Source organism: Mesocricetus auratus, unplaced genomic scaffold, assembly GCF_017639785.1.
Source record: "Mesocricetus auratus isolate SY011 unplaced genomic scaffold, BCM_Maur_2.0 Super-Scaffold_6730, whole genome shotgun sequence".
Taxonomy (NCBI): Eukaryota; Metazoa; Chordata; class Mammalia; order Rodentia; family Cricetidae; genus Mesocricetus; species Mesocricetus auratus.
This window is the reverse complement of record NW_024429184.1, coordinates 91,063,989-91,086,117: the sequence shown is the minus strand read 5'-3', so window position 1 is coordinate 91,086,117 and position 22,129 is coordinate 91,063,989. Positions and strand designations below refer to the sequence as shown.

The 22,129-nt window shown below is 37.0% G+C and overlaps 1 protein-coding gene across 2 annotated transcripts in view; it reads left to right on the top strand.

Moving 5' to 3' along the window:
- Wdr7 (WD repeat domain 7) overlaps window positions 1-22,129 on the top strand; it is a 253,422-nt gene that overhangs the window by 133,357 nt on the left and 97,936 nt on the right. For both annotated transcript variants that reach the window (XM_013116796.3, XM_005074662.4), the window contains one exon: window positions 11,352-11,573. In XM_013116796.3, coding sequence (XP_012972250.1) covers window positions 11,352-11,573 — 222 coding nt within the window. The remainder of the gene's footprint in view (window positions 1-11,351; window positions 11,574-22,129) is intronic.

The following is a 22,129-nucleotide window of genomic DNA, read 5'->3' as shown; positions in this document are numbered from 1 at the left end:
AATCATTATCACTTAAAATAATTTAAAATAGGTATACTCGCAAAATGTTTCTTAAAATTTAGATCAGGTGGGGTAAGTTTTGAGTCTATAATAAGTGTGAAATTTTCCATACAGAATTTAAAAGGAATGTAAACCTCTGGCCAGGTCCTGCCGATGTTGCCAGCACTGCTGCTAATCATAGTCTGTCTCCCTTTACTGAGATATTAGAAGACCCCAAGTCAGGTTTAGCAATACTAATTCTTTAATGCGTTTTTACCTTACTTTGATTTTTAGAGACAAGGTCTTATATTGTCACCCAGCCTGGTTTGGAGCTCAGTGGATAGCCAGCCATCTCTGTTCATTGTTCTCTCCTGCAGTATGGGTCAGTTTTAGTATTGCTACATTTCTTAATGTCCCAAAGGAGTTCTCGTTTTCATAATGAATTTTCCAGTACTTTGTTGTTAGTTCATTCCTTGATCAATTCAGTATATCTGCTAAGAAAAAAATGTGGCCGTTTTATACTTTTGAGTGTGTTAATGGAATTCCAGAAACCTCAGTGCTGCCACTATGCCATTCTCGGAGAAGGGGTCATTAAAGAAGATCTGGGTTGACAATGGCTTTTCTTCTTTAATTTTTTGAATCATGAAATCTTTTACTAAATACAATGTAGTATAATTGCCAAATTATCAAAGTAATTCTGTACTTATTTCTTAGCAACTAAAGCTTTATTTTGGTTCTTATTATTTCAGAGAAAATTGAAAATAATAGATAAAAACTAATAATTAGGATAATAGAAAAATTTCAAACAGTTGTACCTTATGTCTACAGTATATACTTGGAGGTTTGAAGCATCTAACAAATAAATTTTGTACTGTCTAAAATACACCTGGGTAAATATTACATTTTATCCATTTAATATGAAAATATTGCTATACCTCACATTACATTGAAATCTATATTAAATAAATTGAAAATGATAAGTTGTGAAACTGTATATGGGATCATAAGTATCTTGTTATGTATTTTTACTTGAGCTTTTAAAATAAAGGACAAATTAATGTCTCACTGAAACGATATTTTCATTGATATCAGCTTGCAAGTGAGGTTAGTGTCATACCATGAGAAAATTATTTTGGTCATCAAATGATCTAATAATATTAGTAAATTAAGACCATTCTGTATTATATATTTAACTTTCTAGCTGATAGAAGATAAGTATACCTTGATCTCTCAATTTGATAATATTTAAAATAATAGTGGATATGGTAAAGTAGTTATTTAGGAACTGGGATGAATATTTATTGAAATTGAGATAATAATGATCGATAAAGGAAGCATTGTTTAAAAATGCAGTCAAGATCAAAGCCAAGATTTCCTACTAGTGAATTCCTCATTGATATAGGTCTAATTCTGCGTGATTTCTTTGAGGAGCTAAATAATGGTTGATGCTGAAAGGTAGGAAAGACACTGGGTTTTATATGTATAGAACGATCTGGAATAACTTGATTGTAGCTCTTTGAGGTAGTGTCTTGTTTCTAACCCAACTGATCATTACATTGAAGTCTTCTTTACTAATCACTTGTCGCCTTTGCATGCTAATCCACAGTGTGTGTTAATATTTGGCAGTGTTTTGATGGGAGAATACAGTGTGAGACAGTGACTGAAACATCTACATACTGACGAGCACTTACTTGCTAGTCTATACTAATGCTTTAGAGGATGCTGAACAAGTTTAGATGTTAAGCTTTTTAGGAAGAGTGAATGATGGCTAATGATTATTTAATGACAGATCTCTGGACCGAGAGGCATTTAGTACTCAAAGTATACTGCAAAGCCTATTTCTCAAAGCTTCAGACAGGTTTATTTGGTCTCACCTTGAATAGAACAGTGCCATATTGATTTCATTGGTGTGGATTTAAACACACTATCGGCTTAGAATAGCACTGCTATGCAGTAGAAAATGATTGTCCTAACCCTTATGGCGGCTCACACCAATTCTTTCGCAGAAGTGATTGTGAATTATTTCCAATATTTGGAGTTTGGTGTATGGCTTTGAAAAACATTCGATGTATTCTAACAGCAAGCAAACATTAATTGACAGGAAGATTTGTGCAGAAGTAACTAAGACTCAAATTTATATTTTTTTATTAGTGGCCCTTACTCTCTGTTGTATTTGAAGTCACTTGTTCTGTGGCAGTTGATGGTGCCTTAGATGACAGGTGGAGTCTCTTTCTGTGAAAGCACTTGTTTTCTGGGTTTTTGGATGGTTATGATGTTTATGCTAAGTGCTTTGTCATATTTTTAGTATGTTTTCATATTCCCTTTGAATTTCCATGTAAAATTCATTATAGTAACTTCACATTTTTGATAGAGAATCCTATCCAAATTTTTAGTTTAATATTATGTATAATAGGTGAAAATTCACCTTAAGTTTTCTCTAATTTTGTTTAGTTTTTTTTTAAAAAATCATTTAAAATTATATAGTGTTAAAAGCACCCACTAGCAATTCACATTGGGTCAGGTGTTAAATATTAACGAGTTTCTATGCGCAAATATGTAGGCCAGTGAGGCTCCTAGATATCAGTCTGGATTATGCCCACTCTTTGTACCCTTCACCTTGTCACTCAAACACTGAACCTCGTTGCTTTGCCTATCTTTCAAATGTTTATTTTCACTAGGTTACAACAGCGACTGGACCTCTCTTTCCTTTATACTTGCAGCCCCCAGCTATGTCCTGAACCCATGAGATGGTTTACATCCTGGTCTGGACTTCCTTTCTTTTCCTTTACAAATTTTAATAATACTTGTCTTCTTAATTTAAAAAATTGGAATATAATTGTGATGTGCTTATAATTATATCATCGCAACAGATACAATGTTAGCGGGTTTTTGATGTTCCTTAAATAGAATGTAGAATTTGTTTAGATCCATTATTTAAAAATTAAAAATAGGCTTGAATTTTTGATAGTGGCTTTTAAAATGGGGAATTACTTTTTTTTCAGCATATCTTAAGGTGATTTTCTTAATAAGAAAATATTGTTTATTTTGTAGAAATCAACATTGGACAAAAAGCATTAGAGAAATCACCTTTTCTCTTGCTGATGGAAAAAACAAGTTATATTTTGAAGGACTTTTAATTATACCTTGTTCTGGATTGCTTTTCTCTGTGTTGAGTCCTTGTGTAAGAACTTATGATATTAACACTGGTAGTCTTGTGGGGTGGTGGTGAAAACTCTCAGTACTTTTTCTCTTCTTTTGACTTGATATTCTTTTTTTCCCCTTTCAAACAGTTTGATAGTTCAGTAAAATAATAGTTCAGCCATCTTTGATATGTGTGTTTACCAACATTACTACATATGTTTTTTAACTCCTAGGTAGCCTGATGACTTGAACTAGCAAAGAAGAAATTAGTATAATTTGTTGTTTTAGCCTGTAGCAGAAACAGATTGCTTTTAAACTAGCATCACATCTATCAACCTGAGTATTTCACTATATACATATATAGGTTGAGGTATAAAACTTTTTATTTATTTATTTATTTTTTTTTGGTTTTTACAAGACAGGGTTTCTCTGTATTGTTCTGGAGGCTATCGGTCCAGCCTGGCCTCGAACTCACAGAGATCCGCCTGCCTCTGCCTTCCGAGTGCTGGGATTAAAGGCGTGTGCCACCACTGCCTGGCTGGTATAAAACTTTTATTAGTATTCATTTCATGAATGACATATTTCCCAATCTATGGTCACAATAATTCGAGGACTAAGCTATTCCTGTGTCTCTCATCATTGTGTTAAGAAGAATTCACAATGCCCTGGAAAAGTTCCAAGGTCCAGAGGCTGCAGGTTGGTAGCTGATAGCCATATTCTCAATGGAGCTAAAAAGGGAAATCAGGTACAGCAGCGGCATGGAAGAGAGTCAGCTTTGATGTCTGCACATGCTGCCAGTGAGTAGTATAGGTTTGTAGTAAAGCAAAACTTTATGAACAAAAAGTCCTTGAAAAAAATGCCAAATAGCCAGGTGCATGCCTTTGATCCCAGCATTCTGGAGGCAGAGGCAGGCGATTCTCTGTGAGTTTGAGACCAGCCTGGTCTATAAGAGCTAGTTCCAGGGCAGCCTCCAAAGCCACAGAGAACCCCCCCGGAAAAAAAGCCAAATAACAGCTGAAATTAATTTGATAATCTAATTAACAATGCCTTAAAATGAGGATGTGTAAAATAATTCAATAAGTTAATTTAAATTAAAGCCATATGTAATAATTTTATAAGGACATATTTTTTTCCTCCTACATTCAGTTAAAAATGATGAAATCTTTTTTTTTTCTTGGTTTTTCGAGACAGGGTTTCTCTGTACTGTTTTGTAGGCTGTCCTGGCACTTGCTCTGTAGTCCAGGCTGGTCTCGTACTCACAGAGATCTGCCTGCCTCTGCCTCCCGAGTGCTGGGAAATGATGAAATCTTACACATAGGAAAAGAGTAGAAATGACAATTTTGTGTAACTATGTAGTAGAGTGAAACTACCCAGTTCTTCATACTGCCTGAAAGAAATTCCTTAGAAATCTGTGGTAAAAATGAAAATTGGCCACTTAACAGTATGTGTATTCCTTTGGCTCAAGACAGAATAGTTTTTTAAGGCTGTGTGATCGCAAAGAGCACATAGTCAATACTTGGTCAGTGGCCCTTTAGATTTTAAGCATGGACACTCATCACTTTGGCCTTTTCCTGTAAACTCAAGTGTTTGTATTCCTTCTTATTTATTAACATGATTCTTTAAAAATTCTCAAGTTGCCTTTGAATTTTACATTTTTTATAGTTCTCTGTTTTTCTATATTTAATGTCTTCTAAGTTTTTTTATTCTTTACATTTCTTATTCAGTTCTCAGGAATTATACTGCATGTTAAAGTTGATCACATTGTAATAACTCCTAGGGTCCCAGCATCTTGGGGAAAGCTCTGTGTGGCTGCTGTTTGTGCACTGGGTGAAGTTTTCACTAGAAAACTTGGGCCTCAACTGAGCTATCCCCCCAGTAATACAATTATGTTCTCCTTAACTGCTATTTCATCCCTCCTACCTAGCATGGGCAGCAGAGGGGGAATGCAGCCTGTATGATTTTTCTAAAGCAAATGCAGCAAGAAGTCCCTGGAAACTCCAATTTCCTCCACACAGGCATTTAACAAGTAGGAGCTTTTAGTCACATACCATCTTTTCATTATTGGTAATAAAAGTATAGTGATTTTAAAAAAGTGTACTACAAATACTCCATATGTAAACAGATGTCCTTGCTAACACCTCATAGGTGGTGTAAAGCAGTTATCCCTTTAGTCCCAATTTTATGCTACTGATGTAATCTTTATGTGAATCCAATAAGTGCTTTGTCATTTTATGAATAAAAATGATCCAGGTGTAACAGTTTATTTTACTGTGCTGTAATGAACAGGTATAAATTCTCTGTAGACTCTGACCATCCAGGGAATTGTTGTTTCAAAATTTCCCCATTCTGTTACAGAAACACAACTTTTCTATGTTAATTGTTTTTAAGTACATCTCATCATAGGAGTTGGGTTTTTTAGAGATACAGTAAAGAGAAAAGATTATCTCTACAAATGATTTGCTGTTTTCAAATCTGTACAATTTTTATAAACATGTTCTTGAAAGTTCTCTTTTTTCAAGAAAAATTGTTAACAATTTGGACAGCTTTCAAAACAATCTTGGTTATATATTTAAATTTAACTTCGCAAAGTGAGTGGAATCAAAAATAGAACATTCTCTGGGATAATTGCCTACATATTTTTTTGCCTACATATTTTTAATTAATGATCTAGAGCTCATAGTTATTTAAGGTGTTTTCAAATCCCTACAGTTTGTTTTGTTTTGTTCTGTTTTGTTTTTCACAAAGTGAGACTGTTTGAAGTAAAAGTAGAGACAAGAAGACTAATTAGCTTTGTTATGTTTTTTGAATAGCAGGGAGATAGAATAATGCAGATCATAGAAACTAGCATAATAGTTCTTGTGTGAAGAAATGAAATATTGACATGAATCGCTGGCAAAGCATGCAAGTGGCTCTTAGTGGTTAAGCTTTCTTGGGCATAGCCTACTGGCATGCACTGCCACAACAGGCAGCAGTGGCTTAAGGTTTCTAATTATCAAAATAATTAGCACAGGACCCCGATAACACTAATTGTTTTAAAAAGTAATTTTAACATGGTCAGATCTGATTTGGCAGGAAATGCCTTCGTGCATTTTTAAATGCACACACATAATACACAATTTCTTTTTTTCAGAGACATTACTTTAAAATAGCTTAATCAGTGAGTGGCCTGAGTTATATATAGGCATTTGCAGGACCCAGTGTGTTCCAGCAGAGGGCCATCGTGCATGCATACAAATTAATGTCAGGTTTGTTTACTCTGGTGTTTTGAGTGGGCAGTGGTGCAGCAGCTGCAACAAAAGCAGAAGCCACATTATATGTGGGGGGCATATTGCCTCAACTCCACAAATATTGAGGAGCATGATGGCTGATAAATCACAAAGCAAAGCAACTATAGTGGTTTTTTTTTAACACAGTGGGAGGAACTGCTAGGACGTTCACACTTCACATGTTCCTCCTTACAAATACCATGAAGTTTGAAAATGATGCAAGTGCTGTGTGACAGGCATTTTAAATTACCTATGTTTTTCCTTTTTTCTTAATAGGGTAGAAAGATGTAGAGCACTTCCAACGTGTATAGGTTTCTTCATTTGCAAAGGAATAGGCATACATGACTTTCCAATAATTCCCCTGCAATTATATATATATATATTTCCTGCTACAACTTATTTGTGATGTGTTGTATAAACTTGAGCATTCCAACTTATTCCAGAATATGAAGATAACATTTAATACTCTCACTGGATCACATGGTTCAGACAAGGAAATAAACTGTAGCATTTACAATAAAAGGTCCTTCAGATCCCCCACAAGACCCCATGAAGCCAGATTCTGCCTTAGTAACTTGGAGACTTGAAGTCCTTTCTAGACACAGATCTATGCTTTTCTCATTTAATAAATTCAACTTTGAAATATTCAAAAAAGAAGTAGTAAACTAGATAGCAGAAATTTAATCAGCATACTATAAATTCCTTCAAAACTAGATTGTTTTACCTTAAAAGATTTTTGCTTATTTTAAGGATTTTAAAATCTATTTATTAAAAAGCCTTTTTAAGGCCTATTTGGAAGATTTCTATTTCATATCTGGTGAAGTTTGGGATTTTTTTTAACATTGCATTATGTCCATCTTAAGGAATCCTAAGAGTAGCAAATGCATACAGAATTATTTAGTTAATCTTAAGTAGAAATAGTTGAGGGTGATGACTCCTCAGATTCAATGTTTTGAAATGTAATTCTAAAATGTGGTCAACCTACTTTACAATCTCAAAATTGTATTTGCAGTTCTCTCGGATATAATGTCTTGAAAGCCTCACTAGGAATGTGAATACTTACGTGTGGGGATTTAATCACATATATGAGTATCTACATACAGAGAATTAAAGTATAATGGTGATGAAAATAAATTGTTAATATTCCATTAGGCACCAGGTCCATCAGTTAAGATATGAGTCAGTCAAAAGGAAGATGGTTTTGATTAAAGTACATCTAAGAGACCATTTAACCACCTTTTTGAAATCTGATTCGAAAGCCTCTTGATGGCAGATTTCACTATGATGCATCATTTTCAGTTCAACTTCACTGGGTGTACCATTTTATATCCTTTTTATGGTCAATATTTGCTAATATTGTCACATGACATTTTCAGGCTTAAGAAGCTAGAAGTAGGTAAATTCAAAACTTTAGAAGAACTTTTTATTATTCAGAAAGTAGAAACCTGTTGTAGCTCTGGGGATTCATAGTCACAGACTTGAGAGGCATCCCAGGACCATTCTAATGTGACACAGACATTGTAAAACATTATTTTTCTTTAACTATTAAAGCCTAATATTAGCAAAGTAAACTTTATTGCATATAATAAAATTAACCTGTAGAAACCAGAATTGAAAATTGTTCCTAGCTTAATCCAAATTAATTAAAATATTTTCATTAGTTGCCACATATAACTCTTGGTTTTCTTTTTATCAAAGATAAACTATTTAGTGATGTATGTTTTATTAAGTGCAAATTATTTTCACTGTGTTCGGTGTCATATTTTCTCTTACACATGTGATTCTAAGGCATTATTAAGAGTAAAAAACGTTTACTATCTTTCTGTCTACCATAAACAGATATTTATGAATTTCCAAAATGAGGGATTTTTAGTACATTTAATTCATATCAGATTTATAAAATGTTCATATTATTATGAGTGTCACTTGCACTCTATTGTATACCAAAAGTTTCTGACAAAAATTGCTGTTCTATGCCTAGTCTTAATGTAGTGCCGTTAAAAATCTTAGTGGTATGTTTGTGAAGTGCAACTTCTTTTACATGTTATAACAGTTTGAAGGGAATCCCAGTTGAATTCAAGCACATTGTCCATTAATTTTAACTAGAATTTACTAAGCTAAAAGTCAACTAAGAAAGGATGATGATATTCAGACCTAAACAAAGAATCGGTGTTTTAAAAACGGTTTTCCCAGCACAAGCCACAGACTTAAAGTATTTCGTCAGAGTAGTAAATTGGTGGTATCTACTTATCTACGGTTTTAATATCTAATACAATAACAACCTTCTATCAATATATGGCTAATTGCAGATATAAAGTATCTGCTGGTAGTCCATCTCTCATAAAACCGCCTTTAGCTTTAATTCAAATCCATTGATTCCTATTCCAGTTAAAGCCGAAGAACTTAATATGTCTTTTAATCCTTTTATTGTAAGCTAGGATAAAATTAATTTTACCCCAGAACTGCACAAAGCCAATTAACATGATCTTTAGAGTTATTTAGTAAAGTGCTTCAAATTGTTAAATTTATCTTGACCTCTCGGTTGCACTCTCTGACTGCTTTTTAAATGAAGTAATCAATATCTTGCAGCCCTTTTAATAGCTTAAACTTCTCAGATATTTTACCTGTGCTCTAGTTAAGCTGTAAGCAAAGTGTTTATTCCTGTTCCTGTAAATCTGGAGTCAATTATGCTTAGTCTAAAGACAATTATGTACTTTTGAGAAACCCTATGTATTCAATAGTTGTTTTAACAAAATCCAAACCCTGTGTTCTGCTAAAAGTAAGGAAACATCATATTCACACAGACTGTGCTTTCTGTTTGCAACTTCAATATAGAACATTTATGTCCCTCACCATCCGGTTCCTTCTATTTTCTGCACAGGCTAGTTGAAGGTATTAATTTTCTTACTGTGATAGGGTGATCAACCGTCCTGTCAACAAAATGGATCTCTATGTCACCCTTTAGCATGATTAAATGGAGCCATGTCTCTGTGAAAAAAAGGAAAAAAAAAAACACCAAAACCAGATTTTCATGAAACTGTAGGAAGGCTTACTTTTAAAGAATTATTTTTAATATCTCCAAATTCTCTGTTAGATTGGTAGCTTCATTTATAGGAAAGCATTGCAGCTAATTAACACATTATTTCTTTTTAGCAGAAAATCCAGGCCAGACCAATAAAGGAAAGACATTTCCAAATCTGAGGAACTAAATGAGGGCTTGCTGTTATTTTTAGCACAGTTCCAGGGATGCATCTGACACCTTATGGCATCACTCATGATGCTCGTGTCTCCTCTTTTTCTATTTCCTTCTTCACAATGATGTATCTTTTTACATCCGAGTGCTTATAAAAATTGAATGCTGAATTTCAGTACCAATAGTGTTAATACTTGTTGGGACAGTGTTACTGTGAGGCCCGGCACATGCCAAACTTTAAATTACACCAAGTGATGTAATTAAGATTTCATATTTCAGCCACTTAGCAGAGGGCACCTGTTACAATACTTACTATTAGTTTAGGGATAAAATGTATAAATGGCGGATAGAAAGTACCAAATTAAACTAGTGTAAAGTCTTAATTCCTTCCCTAGGGGTGGGAGTTAAGACAAGATTGAGGTAATTAAACAGAAGGAACATAGAGAAGGTGGGGGGCCAGGGTGAGAGTGGAACTCTGCAAGTGCCCCTTGTTTAATTTCCTACTGGAAGCTGACCATGTGTGCTGCTGTGCCCCTCCCCCTCCAGCCTGGCGCTGCAGAGGCCGAGCGGCTGGGGTCAATGCCTTGCCTATTGATCAGTATCCCTGCAGTCCCTTGCTCTAGCCGCTGCTTCATCGGCTTCTTTCAGGGCCTGCTTCAGTACATTAGAATAGAAATCCATAACCAGAGCTGTGCTCATCCAAGCAGGGGAAGAAACTAAATTAAATGGTATAAAACAATCTTGGATCAGGAGTTTGTGCCAATTCATCTTGATCTAAGATGTCACACCGGGCTCTCTGTCTGAGCACCTGGGCTAGAGGCAGCCATAGTGAAAATAGATGGAGCTGCGATCATTCATTTGTCAGCTAAGGAGCAAGGCAGCAGTTAGCAATTCCCTTCTGCAGAGGTCAGCTGACAGAACAATCAGTGCAACTGCAGAATAGAGCTTCCCTTTGAACTATTGTTGTGGAGCACGCGCCTGCTGAGACGTGGGGGAGGGGAGCGGGTTGTTCCCTAGTTCCAGAATACTGTGTGCTGCAGAGTAAAACATGCAGTAGCAGTACCGTAGAAGAAGATTCTAGGTGCACTGTGCTCCTACTCCTTTTGCCAGTTAAATACGTAAATGAGGTTGATTTTCAGTGAACGCATGGAGAGCTGGGTCATCAAACCGTTCAGTGTGACATTGTCTGGAATTAAGGTCCTTTAAACACAGACCAAGAGACTACTGCTATTTCTTCTTTTCGGTGTTGTGAAGCTTTTACATGCTTTCTTCTAATTAGGGCCTAATTAATGTTTTAATAAATAGTACTTCTGTCTTTAAAAACAGAAAATTGCTGTGAAGTGGGAAAATGTATGTTGTAGTATAGATTGGAAAATGTTTCTTAGTTTTATAGGAGATGTAAGAAATGAGATGTGATTTTTTTTCATAACCTTAGAAGTTACAAAGTCATTTTCTAATACTGGGGAAGTCTCATGATAAAAACAGCCTACATGTGGTCTAAGATTACACATGATAGGAAAGGGGGAAAAACTGAAATTTTAGGGAATTAGTGTATTTTAAGGAATAAACATCTAAAGATTTAGGGCTATTAACAAGGTGTTTCCATCTCTTTGTTTCAGTGGCATATTTATTCTTGCCCCACCCTGGTGTCCCAGTGCCATTTTCTGAAAACAACTATTCTTTCTGAAGTGCATAGTCTAGAATGTTCTCTAACCACACATACTTTTTTAAAATATTTTTTTAACTTGCACTCCTATATATTTGGTTTTCAGGTTGCCTATCAAGTGTCCCACAAATGAAAAAAATCTCCACATCTTATGAAGAAAGAAGGAAGCAGGCCACTGCTATTGTCCTTCTGGGAGTGATAGGAGCTGAATTTGGAGCTGAAATTGAACCACCCAAACTGCTGACCAGACCTCGGAGCTCTAGTCAGATTCCTGAAGGATTTGGTTTGACTAGTGGAGGCTCCAACTACTCACTGGCCAGACATACTTGTAAGTTTTCGGATTTCTGATGATGATTATCTTGAATTTTAGACATATTCTTTTTCAGTGGAATGTCAGAATATTGAATATGTCTTCAGTTTTTATCATATCTGTAATACTAAGTAGAGTCAGGAAACAGTACAATCGTCTGGGCCCATTCTCTTTAGTTCTAATGGTCTGAATTTCATTCTAAAGTTAAAACTTTGCGTTTTCAGTGCTTCTCTAAAAGAACGAGAGATATGTGTTCTTGAAGTTTTGATCAAGATTCTTCTCCAAAACTTATGAAAGTGCATGTGTGAGCATACACGCACGCATGAGTGTGCACACAAATGCACGCACATGTGCACACACACGCACGAATGCAAACACACATACATGAGTGTGCACACACATACATGTATGTGCATGCTCACATAAGCGCATGCACTCGTGTGGATCCGTGCGTGCACACACATATGTCTGCACAGAGTACTCACTTCAAAGGAAATAGTTAAAGAGAGTTTTCTGTAGCCAAATTTGAGTGACCATGGCCCAGAGAACATGGAGCTAGGTTACTGAAGGTCCCATGTTCTCCTGTGGAAGTAGTTTCATGAGGTTTACAATAACAGAAAGAAGAAAGCAATAAATTGAGACAATTTAAAAGTATATTGCTGGCAAAATCAGCAAATCAGTTACAGTCCTCAGAGGTTATCTGATGACATTCTTAGCTTTGAGGTTGATAAAAGCTAGTAGTCTGCTAAGTTAACAGATTCCAAAAGATTTTTTAATTTCTTAGTCCAGAACAGGTGTGTTGAGATCCCTCTGGCAAAACCTCTACCTCCAAAATTATTTACAGTAACATTCATAACAGCAAACAAAATACAGATAATAAATAGCAATGAAAATAATTTTATGGTTTGGCACCACTACAAAATGAGGTACTGTATTAAAGGATCACAGCATTAGGAAGACCGAGAACCACTGTCTTAGTCACAGTGTGTTAGTTCTGACACTGTGTTAGGTAAGAAATGGCTATTTAGGTTGGTACAGCTAGCTCAAAATAAGGCAGTTAGCCTCCGGATCGCATCTAATGACCTCGAGATGTCAATGCAGTTCTAAGCAGTAGATCGGTGTTCTCACACACAGCTCTTCCCCAGGCATCCTAGTTCACAAAGGCTATTTTCAGTCATTCCTGAAAAACCATGTCACTTACATAGGATAAGATTTGAAAAGTTGGAGATGGAGTGGAATACAGGATGGAAAAAGCATGAATGACCTCTGTAATTAAAAAAAAAATCCAGTAACAGTTAAACCGATTCCACTATTGCAGTTAGCTCTCACAGTCTTGCAGCCCTGTGAGTGCTGGGGCAGCAATGGGTCTAAGGTGTTTTGTAATGAGCCTTTGGGTACTTGGTGTCAGAAGTCTTTCAGGTAAGACCAGAGTATTCTAACCCTGAAAAAAAAAGTAGTTTTTTTTGGTTGTTGTTGTTGTTGTTTTTTTTTTTTTTTTTTTTTTTGGTTTTACGAGACAGGGTTTCTCTGTATTGTTTTGGACACTATCTGTCCAGCCCGGCCTCGAACTCACAGAGATCTACCTGCCTCTGCCTCCCGAGTGCTGGGATTAAAGGCGTGCGTCACCACCGCCCAGCGCAAAATATAGTTTTAATGAGTTGGTACATCTTCCTATTTATTTTATTTCTTGAAACAAGGTCTTACTGTATAACCCTGACCGGCCTTGGACTTACAAAGATCTGCCTGCTTCCTCTTTTGGAGTGCTGGGACTAAAAGCATTTGTCACCAATTCCTTCTGAATTGTGACATCATTAAAGGAAACATATAATACTACTGATCATATTGATGTTCTTCTTTAAAAATATTTATTTTTATAGTCAATTTTTATTTAAATTACGTGTATGTGTCATGGGTAAGGCATGCGCACCTGTGTGTAGGGGGGTGGTATTGACTGTGGAGGCAAGAGGCATCAGATACCCCTGGAGCTGGAATTATAGATAGCTGTGAGTTACCTAGATTGAGTACTGGGAACCAAACTCAGTTCCTCTGGCAGAGGAGCAAGCACTCTTAACTGCTGAGCCATCTCTGCAGCCCTGTGTGTTTATTTTAATTCATGTGTATGTGTGCATGTATGTATGTGTATGTACATGTGTTTGAGGGGTTCCCATCGAAGCTAGAAAGGGTATTGGGTTTCCTGGGGCAGTTGTGGGGCCCTGATGTAGATGCTGGGAACCAAACTCAGTTCTTTGAATAGAGCAGCAAGTGCTCTTAACCACTGAGCCATCTCCCCAGCCTCCACAAGATATTCTTGTATAACGAAATACCAACGGAGTTTGACCTTTATGCAGAGGGAAAAGATAGATGGTACTTTATTAAGCATCACAGTGCAGAGCTTCACTGAACCTGTGCTTCATACTTTTGCTGTACAACTGAACTGCCATATTCATTGCTTTGATTATAAACCTGGTCCATAGATTTAGCTTCTCCTCTGCACCTTTTCTTCAAGATTTCTAATTCACCAACGAATGCTTTACTGATGATAACCTCCTGACTCCTATTGACACTGAGATTAGAGAGAAATCATACCACCCCACTAAAGCAACTCACTGATACTATATTCATTATCTTAGTCTTCATAATTAATCTTGTAACCTGGTGCCTCTGTTCCCTCCATTTATCAAAGCTAGGAACATGCAGGCAGGCTTTGTTGGCCTGGTGAAATCATACCTCCAACAAATCGTATTTCTTATTTTAATATTGCTTATTGTTTCCGGAGCTCATGCTTTGTCCATTATGGGGTTCCAGAAAAAGAGGGCTGTATAATGAACATGGTCCATTTATTTCTATCATTTAAAAAAAAGAAAAACTCCTTTTTAACCCACTCCCCTCCTTCCATCTTCTAAATAGACCTAAGACTTCTTCGTAGAGGCTCAGTGAGGAGGTAGTGAGAACTGAGCCTGCATTCAGTCTTCTTGGAACCTGGAAACTCAGGCCTTTTCTGTTCTCCACCTGGAAGTACCACATTACCTCCCTGAAAAGTGTTCCTTACTCCCATCCTGCTTCTCAGTTCTAGCCTGCTCATCTTTGATGTGTTCTTAAAGGGCCCTGCTTTCCATTCATAAACCCCTGGGCAGACCTGTTTTCGCCTGTCTGCCACTCCAAATGACCCAGTACTTAGATACACGCCTTTTTCCCTACTTGAAATTTTGTCATTTGGGTATTAGAGGATAGGAAAATGTTCATGGGTTTATCAGGTGGCTTGCAAACTGGTTTATTGTTTATCTCCGTATCAAGTGAAAGAATTGCTTTATCCTTTCCATATTTTTTGTTGATCATATATGTTTAAACTTTTTCACAAGTTGCCATTTGGATGATTTTTGAATTTAAACACTATGTTTAAATATGTTGTTGTTATACATGTTGAGTGCACTGTTTAAAAACACATGAAGATCAGCTGGAGAGATGGCTCAGCCACAAGATCACGTGCCATTCTACCAACAGGAACAGAGTTCCTGAGACCCACACCAGGCAGCTTACAACCCCTGATAACTCCAGCTCCAGGACATCCTTGTGCTCGTCCCTGGTCTCTGAGGGCACTTTCATGCATGTGTGCATGCAGACACATGCAGGTGTGCATACATGTGAAAGAAATACATCCAAACACACACACACACACACACACACACACACCATGTGAAAAAAATATTTCCCTTAAAAGTCAGTTATTTTTTCCCTGAATAGAGAAAATTTTACCCTCACAGGTTTAGAGGAAGAGATCATTGGTAAACTTATATGATTATGATTATTTTTCAAACTGTTTGTGTCTTAAAAGTTTTGAATCTAGGTGGTGGTGGTACAGCCTTTAATCCCAGCACTCAGGAGGCAGAGGCAGGTGGATTTCTGTGAGTTCAAGGCCAGCCTGTTCTACAAAGTGAGTTCTAGGACAGGCTCCAAAGCTACACAGAGAAACCCCACCTTGAGAAAAAAAAAGTGTTTGCACTAGACTGGCCAAGGAAAGGTTCTTGAGTTCAAGGCCAGACTATACTATGTAATCATTTGTATACACCTGTGTCTATATACAGACAACCTGTCTCAAAACACAAACTAAAACAGGATATTCATCTTTTAAAACCTTTCATTGATATTTCTTAACATGCTATCATTTGGGGTTGGTTACATGCTTTGAAAAGACTAATTTCATCCAATATACTTTATAATTTCTCAGTCATATTGATCATTTTCCCACAGCCTAAATGTGTACCTAAATGCAGAAACATCACAAACTAGTGGATTGATTGGTTTCATCTAATTTATTGGTTGTTGCTCCATGGATTAATTTGTATCTCATTATTCAGGATTTCTAGAGTACTACTGTTACCCAGTGACACGTTTTTTACCCATGATTTGTGTATACACAATTCTGGGATTCATTCACGTGCTTCCATATGTCTTATTTTAAATGTAATAAGCTCATTTGCAAACTATAGAACTATAACTAGAAAAAGAGGAACGGTTAGGAGAAAAGGAGATCTGAAAAACTAAGACCTGATAAGTTGATAATTTAATAAGGAATGTTAAAGAATGTTCATAGTAGCCACGGTTCTTTAGAGGACCAGAACTGAAAGAATGAATAAATTAATTCATCTGTGTTAAAATAGATATTAAAAAGATACATTAGAATGTCTTACAGGCTGTGGACTAGCTGGTCCACGGTGGCCTTTCACTGGTGCCTGTAAGGGTTTTTCCAGAATGGTGTTCTAATGCTGCAGTTTTCTACTTTGAGTGGTACCTACATAGTAGGCAGACTCTCCAGTAACGGCCCTGATCTCCTCAGTTAGTTGAGCTCCATGGTTGCTGTAGAGAAGATCCTCTTCCAGGACACACTAAGAAACCTTTAGACTGCATGTCTGGAGCCTGTCATTTATATCACTGAGTTCATTCTTTTCCTTTGTCATTGTCTCCTTGGTGAGAGAAGTTGGCTGGTTTTATTGTGGTGTTCATTCTTTCCAGAGATGCTAGAAGCAAACAGTCAGCACCATTATTTTCCAAAAATTGTCAAAAAGTGTCATGTATAGAGTCACTAAATTCCTTGCTCCTTGCAGTAGGTGTATCAGGATAATCAGGTATCCTGATAATTAGATAAATTATTAAGATATTTATCTTAATAAGTTCTTTAAACAGTTCACACCATGAATTTTAAGTGTTCTACATACTTCTAAGAGAGCCTTCAGTAACTGTAGATGTCAACAAATTGGAAAGTCTCTTCCAGATACTTAAAAAACACCTTTATACCTGTGTTTCTCTAGTACCTCCACTTGTATTAGTCAGGCTTCTCTAGAGCGGTGGTTCTCAACCTGTGATTTGTGACTCCTTTGGGGGTTGCATATCACATATTCTGAATATCAGATATTTACATTTTATGAAGTAGTAGTGAAAATAGTTATATAGTTGGGGGTCACCACACTATGGTGATCTTTATTAAAGGGTCACATCATTAAGAAGGTTGAGAGTCACTGCTCCTGAGAAAACAGTACTGAGAGAGAGAGAGAGACAGACAGACAGAGAGAGAGACAGAGAGAGAATACATGTACATGTACACTACCTGATACATACATACATACATACATACATACATACATACATACATTTATTAGAGTGGCTTATAGGCTGTGGTCTTTCTTGTTAGTCCAACAGTGGCTGACTCCAATGGAAACGCCAAGAATCCAGTAGTTAGTTGTTCATGAGCCTGGATGTCTCAGTTGGTCTTCAATCTTGATTGGGATTCTGAAGAAGTTAGGATCCAATACCAGTGAAGTAATGACTAAGCAGCAGGATAGGTGAACTTTCTGGAGAGTATAAGCGCAAGGAAGCAAAAAGCAACAACTTTCCTCTGTCGTGCCCTTCTTTTGTAGGCTTCCACCAGAAGGTGTAGATCAAATTTGAGGTGGGTCTTTTGATCTCAAATGATCTAAATTTAGAGTAGGTCTTCTTACCTCAAATGATCCAGGAAAATCCCTCACAAGTGTACCCAACTACTTGGCTTTTAGTTGATTACAGAAGTAGTCAAGTTGGCAAAAAAGATTAGCCATCACAGTGTCAGTACTGAAACCTTTTCTGAAAAGCAGGGAGTGAACGTACATGTAAAAGGGTCTCAATGTGTATTTCTGGCTGTAGAAGAGACTTTGCATTGTCCATGCGCCTCTGTCCCAAGGATGACAACTAGAAGTTACCCAGACATTGTAACAGTCTAAGTGTTTTAGAGCCAGGTTTACTCTTTGAGAACTTTGGGTATTGGAATGGGTATGGTAAGAGATAAAGATTTTGTTTCTTTGGCAAATTATCAATATTTCATTAACAGCAAATGATAGGTTTTCAGAGGTTTCTAGCAAGAAGTTCTATGTCAAATAAAATTAGTGTAATGCTGGCTAGAACTGTTTCTAAAATGCTTTTCCTAATTTTTTAAAATTAGACTCACCTTATATTATTTGAATCGTCAAAATATTTGTGTGTGCGTATACGCGCACATGCATTTTCATGTGTTTGCACTTGTATGTGGAACTGTGTGCATATGTGTGTACATACATATGAAGACTAGAGGATATTGCTGATTATCATTTTTCAGGGGTCATCTGCCTTTAAATAATTTTCTTTGAGATAAGGCTTTCACTGGTCTGGAACTTGGCAGGTAGCCTGGACTTGTGCCAGTGAATCCCAGACAGCTGTTCATCTGTATCTCCTCAGAACTGGGATTGTAACCACATCTCTCCAAATCTGACTTCTTTGAATGTAGATTCTAGGGATTTAACAGGTCTTCAGGCTTGCAAAGCAAGCGCTTTACAAACTGAGCTGTCTTTGCAACCCAGGCATAAAATACTATAAAAGTAATCATGGACTTGCTTTTTTGCCTTCATGTGTTCATCAAAGATGGACTTGCCTACAAGTGATTTTTGGGACGTTATTTTTCAGATTGGAGAGCTTGATTAAATTTGTCGTTTTAAGTCTTACTCTGCTGTTTGGAAACATATACCTAAATGCCCTGTATCTTCTTTCGCTCCTTTCAATTAGTCATGCATCTTGACCTTAAACCTTATATATTTATTGAAGTAACATTAAAGAAAATCTGGAAAAACTCTGAAATTAGTAAGAGCCCTAGATTAGGTTACATTGTTAACTTAAACCCTTGAGCAGTTTAGTTCCATCTTGGTTGCAGTATACTCTATCTTTAACTTCCCCTTTGGCCCAATAAGTCTGCTTCAAGACATCAAGCATCCTTGAAAGTTCACTTCCATCTCCTCCTACTCTCTCCTCCTTGTGATGATGAATTTCTCTTGTTTTATATTAAATCAATGGAGAACTACCTTCTTCTTCTTCTTCTTCTTCTTCTTCTTCTTCTTCTTCTTCTTCTTCTTCTTCTTCTTCTTCTTCTTCTTCTTCTTCTTCTTCTTCTTTGTCTTCGTCTTCTTCTTCTTCACACATTTGAGACTTTGGACTATTTTAGAACATTTTTCATTGTATTAACTCCTAGAGCTTATGCTCCATTTGTGCTTTGGTCTCCTCTGCTCGTTTTGTAATTGTAGAATTATGCTGGCTATTCTGTAGTAAATAGTTTTGATCTCTCATTTGATTCTTTACGTTGCTCTGAGGTCATAAGTCATTTTCCTAGGCAGCAGACTCAAAAGTTGATTTGTGTCCAGGACTATTTCAGGGATCAATAGCTTGAAGGGAGGGAAAGAAGGAGAATAGGGTAGGAGAGACATTGAACTATGTTTCTGTTGCAAAGAAAGCCTTTGCTGATCTTAGGGAACCCTAGGACTGGGTGACCTTTTAGACCTCCCTCTACTAGGGACCAGGGCTCAACTTTAGTAACTTATATGTCATTTAGTCATTGAACCAGAAGTCCCTGAGAAGAGGATATGATATAAGGCTGCTTTTCGCATCTTAGTGCAGACCCTGCAGAGGGGCTAAGACATGTGAAATACTAATATCTCCAGCACTCTGCAGATGAGTCCTCAGTTCCTAGGAGTAGGGGTAGATAGATTTCCCAGATTCTACTGCAGTTTATTAAGTTCTTGCATGTTCTCTAGTTTCCCTCTTTGTCATAACAGAAATGACTAGAGGAAAGAGACCTTTTAATTCCACCTCTATATATATTTCCTGGTTCACATTATGATAAATATTTTTCTTTCTCAACTGACATAGTATGAAGCATACTACCAATGGGTTGTAAGTGAATGCTTCCTGTTTGAAAGGATTAGAATGATTAAAAGGTGAGGTCTTATTGGATTAAGTGTGACCTTGTTGAAGGATATGTGTCACTGGGGGTGGGCTTTAAGGTGTCAAAAGCCCATGTCAAGCCCAGGCCCAGTTCTACCCACCCCACCCCACCCCTTGACCTCTTCTCTCTACATACAGATCAGGGCATAGCTCTCAACTGTTCTCCGGCACGTGACTGTATAATAATGGACTAAACCTCTGAATCTATAAGCAAGCTCCTAATTAAATGCTTTATTTCATAAGATGCCTTGCCTTGATCGTGGGCATATCTTCACAGTAATGGAGCAGTGATTAACATATCTGTCAAGTATGGCAGATAGTTTTGTGGGGCGTATTAGTCTAGGTTGACCATCATGTGTTTTAGGATTTGAATGCATGCTCCAGAATCCTTTGACTTTCAGAGTTTCAATTGAGAAGTCAGCTGCTATTGTGATGGCTTCCTTTTATATATGACACATGGTTTTGGGGTTGTTGTTGCTCATATTTGGTGTTTTAACTGATATAATGGAAGGATTTTCTTTTCTGGCCTTCTCGGTTTGGTATTCTTTGTTCACTTGTATCTGTAAGAGTGCATCTTTACTTGGGTTGTGGGAGCTTTCTTTCATGATCTTGTTGAAGGTCTGATCTAAGCCATTGACTTGGAATTCTTCTCCCTCTTCTATGCCTATAATTTGAAGGTTTTGTCTTCTCATGATGTCCTACATTTTCTGTATGCTTCCTTTATTTTTTCATATCCGTTCCTTATTTTATCTGGATCCTGTACTCTATCTTCTAGACCTGATTTTCTGTCTCCTACCTGGTTCATTCTGCTTGTTAAGATTTTCCATTGAATTTTCTAGTTGAATTATAGGACTCTTCAGTTCCATCTTCCTTCCATCTCGTGTCCTCTCCAGTGCCTGTATCTCTTGACTGATTTCCGTTTTCATGTCCTAGATTGTGTTTGTCATTTCTCTCAGCCTCATGTTTGTGTTTTCTTCGGCATCACTCATTCATTTATTTTCCAAAATTCCTTTCTCTTACTTTCATTGGACTGTTCTTTTGTGACTTCTTTAAACATATTGAATTCTTTGATGAAGTTTATGGCTTTTTAAAAAATTGCTCTGTCCTGGGGTTCATCTAGGTGATTTTCACTGGCTAATATTTATTTCTCCATGACTGTTAGGTTTGGAGGAGAGACACTTGATATTTCATATGGTTTGTGTTTTTGTGATAAGAGCTGGACATATGTGTACTTATTTTTTTGTTAGTTCCGTGTCTGTTGTGAGCAGAGCAGGCTAAGGCAGAAGAAAGGATATGCTGGAGTGTGGGCCTAGAGTGTGGAATTGGCTTAGATGGAATGAAATTGGGTAGACACAGAGCTCAGGCTGGTGTGTAGAATATGTATCCTGATTCATGCTTTGATTGTCGGGCTAGATCTGGCCCAGTAGAGTGGCAGGGAGCGAGTTGTTGTAGGCAGGCTTGGTGGAAGCCTAGAGATTGGTTGTGGAGCAGGCAGGGGTGGCCACAATAGATTGCAGCATTGGATGTGGAACATGAGCTCCATGTGTTCAGTCGGGGAGGGTTTCTGGAGGGGAGGGTCATGCATACTCACCTAGATAGACCCTGGAGAAGGATGTGCAGGTCATGTCTGAGTTTAGAGGTTAAAATAATTGTTTTCAGTCATCATAACTTTTAAAAACAATATAGAACTATAATCTTTTTGATGAACTTGAGTGCCACCAAATGAGAACATAGATGCTAACAAAGGAATGTTTTAATTTTATGAATCTGTATCCAGAATTTTATATTGCCATAGTGCTGCATGTTTTTGTTGTAGTCTCCTTGGTGAAAGTAATCCTCCAGATACTCCCTGTGCTTTCTAATCCTAAAGAGCATATTAAGTGAATGTATTAATATAGATTGAGATTGATTTTATAATGAATCTCTTTCCTAAATTTTATTACATATTTAAATTAGAAGAAAGCTAAGCTAGATCTCAATAAATCCCTTACCTGTGCGTGCGTGCGTGTGTGTTTGTGTGTATGTGTGTGTGTGTGTGTGTATGTGTTTGTGATGCTGGGGATTGTGCAAGGTATCCTACCGCTGCCACACATGCAGCCATCCGTCTCAAATACTGTATCAGCAAGAGTAGGCCAAAATCACTGAATTACAGTTACAAAAAAACTAGTGATATTCACAAGTTACAAGAATTAGCAACAGTCACACAAAAGGTAGACAGTGGACAAAGGATGGATATTTCCATTATTCAGTCACCAATTTGTGTTATTGAACTACTGCTCTGTCTGTAGAGATCACATACT